Raw genomic sequence first — 12,209 nt, 5'->3', positions numbered from 1 at the left:
GATACTTATAGCTAGGATATTGAATTGCTCTTGATCTAAAAGTTTTTTTCATCAATCAACTATTATTGAATAAGTACTATTGTAGAACAGCCTGAGGGTACCTCTAACAGAGGTACTCTTACTCTACACCTCATACCTAATCCATGCACTACCCAGGAATGTTTGCTGATTCTGTAGGATGGTTGACACCAAACTGAACAGGAACTTACCGATGTAGGGGTCGATCACGAGCTTGATCTGATTTGATACGATCATGGTTGATGCTGTGCCATCCACTCCCACTCATTTCGGTTCTTGATTCGCATTGTCTCAAAAATGCGCTTGGACAGCTTTTAATAGTCTTGATGATTGCATACCCACTGCCCTAATTCCAAAGATTTACAGTACAAAATGGCCACCCTTCTGTCCTGAGAGGATGCTCCATAGTTCCAGCTTCCAGACATCCACCTTTTCTGTCCGTTGATGTAAGCTCCTTTATTCTGCAGTAATTGCAAGATCAACCACACCATAGGAATGAAGTTAATATTAGTTATTTTTACCCTATGGATATGTCCCAAGTGGACGATTCCCAAGCGTGTATCCCTCTGAGGTATGTAGGTTAATTGGCTGGGTAAATGTAAAAATTGTCCCTAGTGGGTGTAGGATAGTGTTAATGTACGGGGATCGCTGGGCGGCACGGACTTGGTGGGCCGAAAAGGCCTGTTTCCGGCTGTATATATATGATATGATATGATATGATATGACACTAATTTGTTTTTGTTGTTATGTAGATTGCCAGTGAAACATTGATGGGTGGTTTTGTGGAGTGTTTGGATAGCGAAGGTGCTGAGGAAATGATTCAACCTGAAACTGGTAGGTACTCATGTGGGGAAAACATTTTTTAGATTAAAAGTGAGGAAAAAATGCGTGAATTTAAAATACAAGTTATACTGTAAAACTCTCCTGCAAATGAATTAATATTGGAATTAATAAACTAGTTTTGGCTTTGTGCCTCTGGAAACTTATTTCCTCAACCGTGACAATCTCCAGCTGAGGCTCCAGATTTGACAATAAAAATGGAAGTTAAGAAAATAACTACAATATTGGTCTTAATGTAAGAGTCCAGAAGTATAATGTTCATGCAACATCTATGCAAGGCTTTTGCGAGACACCCAACTGAGTGCTATGTATATTGGGTCTCCTTAATTAAGGAAGTGATTTAAAGGTATGGTTCATGGGATTCATTATTTTGCCATGGGTTGATTCAATCAGAGAAGAATGAGTAGAATGTGCTTTTACAGTTGGAATTTAGAAGAATAAGAAGGATGATTATGTTGTTTGCAGAATTAATTATATAAATATGTTTCCCAGGGGTGGAATGTTTCCTTTGGAAGGCATTGTCCCAGAGGTTGGACACTAATTCTCTGAGCGTTTTGGGGTTGTGAGTATAGAGAGAAGAAAACCAGTGAAAGAGTTGAAAGGAAGGAATGGACTGGAGCTGATAGGTAGAACTAAATGAGGGGAGGATAAAGAGCAGGTGGGACCGGGAGGGGGAGGAAGAGGAAGATTTTTTTTTTAAAGCATACTTTCTGCATAATTTGCAAAAGGCTCCTAGGCAGGTGGAGCAATAAATTGGGAAAATGGATGGAATGTTATTATTCATTAATGGGAGAATTGAAATGAAAAGTAGGGAGCTTGTGCTTCAGCTAGTTAAGGCATTATGTCTGCAGTGTTCTTTACAGCGTTAGTCTTATTTAAGGAAGGATGTTAATTTGTTAGGTGGAACTTTACAGAAAGATTGTATAATCTAGGCTTGTATCTGTTGAATTTAATAAGAGTGAGAGGGACGTTGATTGTCATGTTTCAGACCCTAGGTCTTGACAAGATGGATGGTGAGAATGTTTCCATTTGCAGGAGAACCTAGAACTGGAGGTCACAATTTAAAAATAACTCCACCAACATGAAATGTAAATTATCTTTCTCCTTCCAAAGATGCCAACTGACCTGTTGAATGTTTCCAGCCTTTTCTGTTTTTATTTCGCATGCCTCTGCCTACCCCTCTCACTGACCGTTCAGATTTCTTTAACAACTCCTATGTAACTTCATTCTTGCTGGCAAGAAAATATTGTATTGTATTCACAAGTTTCTCTTTACAGCTACTGTTCCAGAGAAGAAATCCAGCTTGGTCAGACATAACATAAAGATACATATCCTGAACTTGCTGATAAATTCCTTGGAACTGAAAGCACCCAACTTGGCATTCTACCTGCTGGGGTATGAAGTCCGCAAACCAGTGAATGCTACCAACCTGCAAGATCCAGGTAACTTAAACTTAACTTTATTCCTTGTGCGTTAACAGATTTACATGTGTGGCTGTTACTCTGTTTTCAAAGATGATGACTGAAGAGGATTCTTCGGGATAAAATTTACTCCCATAGGCATAGTGTTGACGTCAGAACCCTTTTCCCAGGATGGAAAAATCAAATACTAGAGGGCATAGTTTTAAGGTGAGAGGGCAAAGTTTAAAGGAGATTTGCAGGGCAACTTTTTTTACACAGAGGTCAGTGAGTACTTGGAACTTACTGCCAGGGACGGTGGTTGAGGCAGATACAATAGTGGCATTTAAGAGACTTTTGGATAGGCACATAGATATGCAGGGAATGGAGGGATTATGGATTATGTACAACTAGATAAGGAAGGTCTTGGACGTCTTGTTCGGTACGGACATTGTGGGAAGGATCTTTTCATATGCTTTATGCTTATGCTTTATGTTCTGTATGCTGACATTGAAAATGGTGTTCTTGTTTAGAGGGGCCATTTCCCAAGGTAAGTTTAGGATAAAATGGGTTATATTTAATAATCTGTGACAATGCTGCATAATCGCAACAGTACCTCTCACAACCATTGTATGTTCATCCACTCCATCTCTTGTGTCGCCCTTATTAATTTGCAGCACCGCACGGCCCCTGCACAATATAATTGACATTTAAAAAATGTAGACTGTCATAATCTATTGAGATTTTGTCTAACTTGATTATTTTTAAATATTTATAAGGAGTCCTTGGATGTCCACGAACCTGTCTTCACTCCATTTTAAATATTCTTGAGAAGGGCACGAAAGGAAGAAATGGACCCAGTGTTGTAAAAGAGTCCCCCCATTTTGCCGAGCTTTGCTACCAGGTAGGAACAGCTTATCCTGTCCTCTCCTGTTTGAAGGGTTACTTGTGTCTGTTCCGGACAGGTAGATGAATATGCAGAACCCCTGATTTTTGATGCTTATTTGCAACTGCTTCCACTGACATTTGCTTCAACATCAACATAAAACTATTGTGTGGTTCTTATTTTGTTATATTTGTTTGTTCGTGGGACCTGCCTACCTCTAAATAGGTTAGCATTTATTACCTATCCCTAAGTTCCTCTGAAGTGAATGCTTTGTGGGCCATTTGGCAAAGTATTTGAGAAGTAACCACATCTCTGAAAGGACATCAATGGACCAGGTGTGATTTTACAACAAAATGGTAGTTTAATGTTTAAAATACTGGGACCATTTTTTTCATTCCAGAGATATTTAACAATTAAATTTCCAATTTTCCAAAATGGGATTCAAACTCATTTCTGCAGATCGGTGACCCAGACCAAACCTCATTATTGAGAGAATATTTGATAATAAATGAATTAAGGGATAAGGTGTTACTGTAGATAAATAAAGATGAGGTCCAAATCTGCTATGATCTAATTGAAAAGTTGGACAAGCTCCAGAGGGTTGAAAGGTTGAACTTTGCTTTGATGTTCCAAAAGTATTTTAATAAGGGTATAAACTGCCTCCAATGTTGGTGGCAAAATTGTCTTTGGTATGCAGGTAAGAGAAGGAATCATTAACTGCCATTCTGTGCTAAATCCTTTGTGTGTTTTCTGAAAAGTCTTTGCCTGGGCATGGACATTGGATATAGATTGGATCTGGCCCAGTAAATTATGCCCAATTTCACGTGATCTAATATCTAAAGAACAGCAAATGCTGCAAGCATTCAGCAGGTTAGGCACCATGAGGATATTTTTGGTCTGGGATGGTAGTTTGCTGAATTTGCAAAAATAGTAGAATGGCAGATAGAGTAGGTGGGTGCCGTAGGATATAGAGGGGCATAGATCAGCTGCAAAGTTGGGCTAAGTTATGGCAGATGGAATTTAATCTATATAAGTGTGAGGTAATGCATTTTGGGTTGCCTAACACTGGTCAGACATTTCCTGTAAACGGCAGGGAATTTGGGGGTCATTAATCTACAGAGGGAAATTGGGATGTAACTTCCTAGCTACTTGAAAATGGTGACACTGGTGAAAATGGAATTCGGCTTACTTGCTTTCATCGGCAGTATTGACTAAACGAGGTGATCTTTACTCAGTGACTAAGTCTCCACAGCCCTCTTTTGTGTTGTTTCCAGAAATTCAATACTCTCTGCTGAAAAAAATTCTCATTGCAATTCTGAATGGCTGAGCCATTGACATTGACTCCCTGTGCTGAACAAACCATCTGTGCAGAAACAAAATACATTTACCATGTCAAGCCTTGGAAGTGTTTTGTATGCTTCATTAAGCACCTTTCCTTCATCCCAACTTTGGAGAGTGTCTGCTAAATCTCTCCACATAGAACAAACCCACAATCCCAGCTGAAAATAAACTGCTGGAAGAACAAAGTGGGTCATATAGCATCTATGGAGACAAAAGGATAGTCACCATTTCGGTCAAGGCCCTACAAGAGGACTTGGATGCGACTTGACCCACTGATTGTTCCAGATTTGAAAATTTGTGGTCACTTTTATTGGGGAGGGCATTGATAAAAGGCCATCGTAGAGAGACCCATTTGCTGTGGGTAGTGCTGTAGCAAGAAGAATGGAGAAAGTGCCTGGAGCGGGACCTTATTTAAAACAATATTAAGTGCATCGATGTTAGTGTTACTGGATCTGATTTAATCTAACCTAAACGATATGTAATTCTTTCATCTTGTGACCTCTTCTTTTCTAGGTGATTTACCAGCTGTGTGCTTACTCTGATACCTCTGGTCCAACCATGCGATACTTGAGAACAAGCCAGGATTTTCTCTTTTCTCAGCTCCAGCATCTACCCTTTGCAGTTAAAGGTAAATGAATATCTTGGCGTGACCTATGTTCTGCCTTGCATTCTCTCTTTTCAGTAGATGTTCCTGTTTCCTCGCACTTTGTCTCCCTCTTTTTAATCCCCCTTTTCTTATTCCCTGTCCCGTTCCAAGGCTAGACTTTACTACCTTGTACCACGATCTTTGTGTGCGTACGTCAAAATATATAACCATTTTATTAAAAGTTGGATAAATTCCTCTCTGCAGGCCATGAGATCTCAGCTTTGAACCAGATGTCATGGCTGATGAAGACTGCTGGGATTGAACTGCGTGTCACATCTTTGAATCGGCAGCGATCTCACACACAACGCCTTCTCCATCTGCTGCTCGACGATGTGCCGATACGTTCATATACCAGTAAGTTATTGTGAGCGCACAGGTATCCTAAAAATCATACTACATTGAAGGACGTGGTCATCGGATAATTAGTGCCACTATCCCAAACTACTTTATAATCTTGTAATTTTCTTGTTTATTATTTCATTTGAAAAGTTACTATTTAATATTATTCCAATGGTCTTTCGAACTGGTACATTCCACTTACTGTATAAACTTGAAATTCCCCTCCTTTTTCCTTCACATATTTTAATTTACATACTCTCCTTCCGCTGGAAATTAATTCTCTCTATTCAAACAAATCATAAACCTTTCTGTAACTTTGCCTGTTTTAACAAGCACATTCTCCCCTCCTCCAATCCCTTAAAATTGATTTGGAATTTAGTGCAGTTATTTGCTCAAAAATGACTTCCAATTTGATTATTTTCATGAACTCATTGGTGAGAACTACCAGATCGTCCTAAAAATCTATATTTCCTAGCTTAATATGGAGTTATTATTTTTGTTTTATGGGTTCTTGAGGCAACTTCTTTCATCTACTGAAGTAGAAAGCAATGACTGTTCTACTTTTGCTTATTGTTTACAGCTTCTCCGCATGTTCTTGATCAATATTGAATGAAGACATATTTTATCTTTGCCCCAAATCCACAATTGGCCACCAAATAAACTATTGCTTGAGAAGGTCCCAGAGCTTCCATTGCAAGGCAACTAAAGATGTTACAGTATGGATTGCCCATGGATCTCAAATAAAGCAAAACAAACTTTAATTAAGTCTTTGTACTTTCATCTCTTTGTGAAAGGAGTCAATAATGACAACATGCCGACTAATCTTATTTGTTTATCGTCTGGTTTTGTGTGCTTGTTCTAATTAATTCTGTTCTTGAATATCATTGTATGATGTGCAAAAGTACTGCTTGCTGCTTCATGTTGATGTCTTCATCCACCAGTTGATGCCGAAGGATGTCTTGAAGAGGATATGAGGAACATCACTGGGTTTCTACAGATTGACAGTACCTCTAAAGGTATTTTCATCTATAGTTTAGTTTATTGTCACGTGTACTGAATTACAGAGAAAAGCACTTTTGTTGTGTGTTATCCAGTCAGCGGAAAGACTATACATGATTACAATCTAGCCGTCCATGGTGTACCGATACAGGATAAAGGGAATGATGTTTAAAGCAAGATAAAGTCCCGTAAAGCTTAATTAAAGATAGTCCGAGAGTCTCCAATGAGGTGGATGGTAGGTCAGGATAGCTCTCTAGTTGGAGATAGGATGTTCAGTTGCCTGTTAACAGCAGGGAAGAAACTGTCCCCGAATCTGGAGATATGTGTTTTCACACTTCTGTACCTGATGGGAGAAGTGAGAAGATGGATTGTCCGGGGTGAGGCTTGTCGTTGATTATGCTGGTGGCCTTGCCGAGGCAGCGTGAAGTGTAAATTGAGTCAATGGAAGGGAGGTTGGTTTGCGTGATGATCTGGGCTGTGTCCACAATTCTTAGATGGAGCTGTTCCCAAACCATGCTGTGATGCATCCCGATAAAATGCTTTCTACGGCTCATCTGTAGAAATTGGTGAGAGTTGTTGGGGACATGCTGAACTTCCTAATCCTTCTAAGGAAGTCGAAGTGCTGGTGTGCTTTCTTGGTCATCGTTTTGATGTGACTGGTCCAGGACAAATTGCTTGTGATATTTAATCCTAAGAACTTGAAACTTTCAACCATCTCTACTCCGGCACCGTCAATCTATACTGTTGTATGTTTACCACTTCGCTTCCTGGAGTCCTTCACAATCTCCTCTGCCTTGCTGACATTGAGGGACATTGTGCGCTTTAAGACCAACCAATTTCTAAGTTGTGGTTTGGAGAAAAGAGGAAATTGAATAAAATGTTATGAGTTTATACAATGTGACCATAGGTATCATTCTTTATAAATTGATTTTACCGAATAATTTCAGCGGGCACTGAAAAACCAAAGGTGCTGTATATCAAGAACTGTTGTACATCTGCAAAGATCCGCATGCCTGCTTCTTATCTAGGTGACAGTTGTTCATTCATATGCCATATTTTATGAGAAAGGCAGTGTAGTTATTTATTTGTCAGATACATTATGCCTCTTGTTATTCCACAAAACAGGCATTTAAATTTATGTTCCTAAATTTTGATCCATTTTCAATGCAGCTATGGGCTCGGCATACTCACCGGTTTGGATCAAAGTCTAATATCTATCAAGGCATGCTTAGTTTTAGGAGTTTTCTGTGAGACTTGATGTTTGAATGTTGTTGTTCTAGTACGTCGAAAGATCCTCAGTATTTTGGATTCAATTGACTTTCGTCAGGAGAGCACAGAAGAGCTTCACCTGGACTTCTTTGATCGTGTTCAAATTGAGCAGGTCATCTGTAAATGTGAGCACAAGAACCAGCAGGGCCAGACAGTCTGCAATGTGAAGGTAATTGAGTCTGAATTAGCATTATTTGGGTAAATGTCTCACTCATCTTCATACCCTCTTGAACTCTGCCTTGCTCTCTGTCACCCATGAGTCCATGGCAGCTTTCAGCAGAGCCCCATCGATTCCATTTCCCCACATTTTTCCAATTCTCACTCCGATGCCCATCTCCACGGTTGTACTGCTTTTTGCCAATTACCTACACCTAGGTGGTAGTCAATTAATGCATATTTGGTGTGTGAGAGTTAACCAGATTACCTGGGGGAATTTCACATGATCACAAGGATACTGTGCAGACTCCACAAGCATGAGCACCTGATGTCAGGCTCGAATCCAAGTCACTGGTACTGTAAAACAGCAGGCTAACTGCTATTTCATCATCACCATTCTCTAGTTTGTACAGAGAGCCTCTCTTGCGCTTGCCCTGTCTCACCCCCTCACCTCGTCGACTACCTGCCCCCGACCACCATCAGCTATAGTCAACTGAAGACGTATCCTGGTCAAATTGCCATTTGTCACAGAGGGAGGCAGAGACCCAGTTGGCGCCAGCAATGGCTGCCTCACCAACAGTCTGTTTGTTCTTTCCTTCTTTGTGTTTTAATAGTATGTGTTAAATGTCTGTTTTTAGTGTTCTTTAGCTTGTTTTATGTGGGGGAGGTTTACGTATCCATGCTGCGGCCTAACATCGAGGAGTTGGTGGCCTTTGCTGGAAACCGATTTCGAGAGCTCCACTGCGGGGAGCCTACGGGACTTTAACATCGCGGAGTCCGTGATCCCTTTGCCAGGGATCGACCTCGGAGCTCCAACCGTGGGTGCTTGTGGACTTTAACATCACGGATTAATGATTTGGAAGAGGGAATTAGAAGCCACACTAGCAAGTTTGCAGATGACACAAAGCTGGGTGGCAGTGTAAACTGTGAAGAGGATGTTAGGAGGTTGCAGGGTGACCTGGACAGGTTGAGTGAGTGGGCAGATGCGTGGCAGATGCAGTATAATATAGATAAATGTGAGGTTATCCACTTTGGCGGCAAAAACAAGGAGGCAGAACATTATCTCAATGGTGTTAGGTTAGGTAAGAGGGAGGTGCAGCGAGACCTGGGTGTACTTGTTCACCAGTCACTGAAAGTTGGCGTGCAGGTACAGCAGCCAGTGAAGAAAGCTAATGGAATGTTGGCCTTCATAACAAGAGGATTTCAGTATAGGAGTAAAGAGGTTCTTCTGCAGTTGTATAGGGCCCTGGTAAGACCACATCTGGAGTATTGTGTACAGTTTTGGTCTCCTAATTTGTGGAAGGACATCCTTGTAATTGAGGCAGTGCAGCGTAGGTGCACGAGATTGATCCCTGGGATGGCGGGACTGTCATACGAGGAAAGATTGAAAAGACTAAGAGGGGATCTTATAGAAACATATAAAATTATAAAAGGACTGGACAAGCTAGATGCAGGAAAAATGTTCCCAATGTTGGGCGAGTCCAGAACCAGGGGCCATAGTCTTAGAAAAAAGGGGAGGTCATTTAAAACTGAGGTGAGAAGAAACTTTTTCACCCAGAGAGTTGTGAATTTGTGGAATTCTCTGCCACAGAGGGCAGTGGAGGCCAAATCACTGGATGGATTTAAAAGAGAGTCAGATAGAGCTCTAGGGGCAAGTGGAATCAAGGGATATGGGGAGAAGGCAGGCACGGGTTATTGATTGTGGACGATCAGCCATAATCATAATGAATGGCAGTGCTGGCTCGAAGGGCCGAATGGCCTCCTCCTGCACCTATTTTTTATGTTTCTATGGAGCCGCGGTCTCTGGTCAGAGACCGGCTTCGAGAACTCCAAGTCGGGAGTTTCGACCGCCTCGACGCAGAAGTTTTGATCGCCCCGACGCGGGAGTTTTCATCGCCCCGATTCGGGCTTTTCGATCGCCCCGATGTTGGAGCTTTGATCACCGGCTGCGGGAGTTTTGATCGCCCCGACAGATAGTTCGACTGCCCCGACCGCGGGAGAATAAAGAGGAAGAGGATTGGACTTTTTTGCCTTCCATCTCAGTGAGGGATGTGGGGAATCCACTGTGCTGGATGTTTATGTTAATTTTTATGTAGTTGTGTGTCTTGTTGCTTTTTTTTCCATATGACTATGGTAATTTGCATATCACTACCTTAATTGGTACGTGTGACAATAAAAGACCTTTGAAACCTTTGAAGTCTTGCTCATGGAATGGTGGGCTTTGGGCTCAATGTTTGCAGCTAACAATATCCAGTAAAGGCCTCTTTTCCAAGTTTATAAGTTGAGATCCACACTAGATCAAGGATCATATGCTTCATAAGCAGTGACAAAGACATGAGGCTTTTGAGCCTTGATCACAGTCCAGAGATAAACCATTTGGGAGATGCCTGGATGCCATCCCAACTATTCTTCCTTGTATTGTAGTATCACCATTAGAGAATGCAAAATATCTCCCACTGTTTTCAGAATGCCCTCTTTAGATATTTCGACATGGAATTTTCAGTGTAATCTTGCAACATTAATGTTTTCATTGCTTTGTCACCTAGCTCCTTCACAGAGTGCTGATTGCCGAAATAAATGCCCTGCAAGGAATAGCAGCCATAGGACAAAGACCTATATTGATGGAGGTGAGCTTCTGTGCAATGGGTTTTATTGTCCATGTATTGTTGAAATCAACAGCAACACTCTGGTCTCCCTCAGTGGTATGTACCATGCAGTAAACAGCTATATCTTGTGGGAACAGGACACTTCCAGGATTGGTTCGACCTAACTAATGATCACAATGTAGATTCAGTAGTTAAGAAGGTAAATGGCATTTTGACCTTCATTGCAAAGTGGCTGGAATTTTTTTAAAACACAGGCTTTGATGCAATTGCCTCACCTTGAATGCCATGTTCAGTTTCTATCCCCTTACCTTAAAAAAAGGATCCAGTGACATTTGGAGGAGGTCCAAAGCAGATTTACCAGGCCAATTCCTGGGATGAGAGGGATGCAATTGGAACAAAACTTGTTTTTTTTTAAACTCCAGCCATTTTTCAAACATTTAAGTTCATAATGGGGCTTGACAGGGTAGACTTTTGGATGTTTACATCATTAGGAGAGTCCGGATCTAGGGGACATAACTACAAGATAAGGAGCCGGTCTTTTAAAATGGAGGTGCTTAGAAATGTCTTCTCACTGTGGTGGGATGAATATCTGAAATTCTCTGCCCTGGCAGGTTGTAGAAACTGGGTTACTCAAAGTATTTAACGTTGGGTGTATAAATATTTGAACGATCATCAAGGCCTGAGGCCTGAATTGATCAGCCATAAAAATATTAAATACCTGTGCTGCTCCTGAAGTTGTTTGGAATTGCTTGGTTCCTGGAAATGACTAAAACAATTAATCTTTCGACAAAATATCATTAGTTTATGGAACAAATTAGAGTTGTTAGCTCAACTTCAAAAGTTGCTTTTACAAAATAAATGTTCTTAGTTTTCAAAGATTATTTATGTTGTAGCTAGCCAGTGGTATTTGTCTTGATTGAAACCAATTTGAGCTTGCAACGGGTTTTTTTCACCTAAGTTGTTCAGTTATCTCACTACTTTTTGTGCATTGGGGGACCTCCTGTAATTTAAAGTATGTCTAGTTTTATCGACCTTTGCTATTCTTTGTTTTTGGGTTCTGGCTCATGAACACTTGAGGAGAAAAACCATTTTGGATGTTGCCAACTGTTAAGATGAGTTAATCTTAATTCTAATATTGTGTTTGTGTTGCTCAGGAAATCAACACAATTTTGCAGCATGTGGTGGAGAGGAACAAGCTGCGGGAGTGCCTCCACGCCAAGAGGCACATGCTGGAGTCTTGGCGTCAACTTGTCGAGATCATACTTGCATCCTGTCCCCCAGATCTCATTCAGGGGGAGGACAGACAGCTGGTCATCCGAGACCTACTACACGAGCTCCACGACAAGGTTCGCTGATAAATGCCTAATTACTCTGCCACTTATTATCTTCAGTACACAAATTTCAAAAACTTGGTCCATTGAAAAAGGTGGATGAAATAAAAGCAGTAGATAGAAAGAAGCTTTGCTTGAAAAATCTTGGGTGGTGGTAAGAAATAATAAGGGATAGAATATAATGGTGGGATTGTTCTTTCGGCGCCCGAGTGGTAATATAGAGCATTGTGTAAATGGAAAAATTGGAGGCACAGGTATGAAGAGTAACAGGGTAGAAGAATAATCAAATGGAACTTTAATCTTTCTTCAGGTAGGGCAAACAATAAGTGCATTCATGAAATGTATGCAAGATAGAGTTTCTGGGCGTACGTTGGAGACATT

General features: G+C 40.9%; 1 protein-coding gene across 1 annotated transcript in view; it reads left to right on the top strand.

Annotated features, from left to right (window-relative positions):
- nup205 (nucleoporin 205) overlaps window positions 1-12,209 on the top strand; it is an 89,251-nt gene that overhangs the window by 47,335 nt on the left and 29,707 nt on the right. Inside the window, exons 20-28 of the mRNA XM_078417003.1 lie at window positions 771-852; window positions 2,136-2,300; window positions 3,035-3,159; window positions 4,996-5,110; window positions 5,333-5,482; window positions 6,409-6,483; window positions 7,747-7,904; window positions 10,438-10,518; window positions 11,652-11,843. Of these exons, the coding sequence (XP_078273129.1) occupies window positions 771-852; window positions 2,136-2,300; window positions 3,035-3,159; window positions 4,996-5,110; window positions 5,333-5,482; window positions 6,409-6,483; window positions 7,747-7,904; window positions 10,438-10,518; window positions 11,652-11,843 (1,143 nt within the window). The remainder of the gene's footprint in view (window positions 1-770; window positions 853-2,135; window positions 2,301-3,034; window positions 3,160-4,995; window positions 5,111-5,332; window positions 5,483-6,408; window positions 6,484-7,746; window positions 7,905-10,437; window positions 10,519-11,651; window positions 11,844-12,209) is intronic.

This window comes from Rhinoraja longicauda, chromosome 20 (assembly GCF_053455715.1).
Source record: "Rhinoraja longicauda isolate Sanriku21f chromosome 20, sRhiLon1.1, whole genome shotgun sequence".
In the NCBI taxonomy this organism is placed as follows: domain Eukaryota; kingdom Metazoa; phylum Chordata; class Chondrichthyes; order Rajiformes; family Arhynchobatidae; genus Rhinoraja; species Rhinoraja longicauda.
Note: the sequence above shows the minus strand (reverse complement) of the source record. Positions and strands in the feature narration are given on the sequence as shown.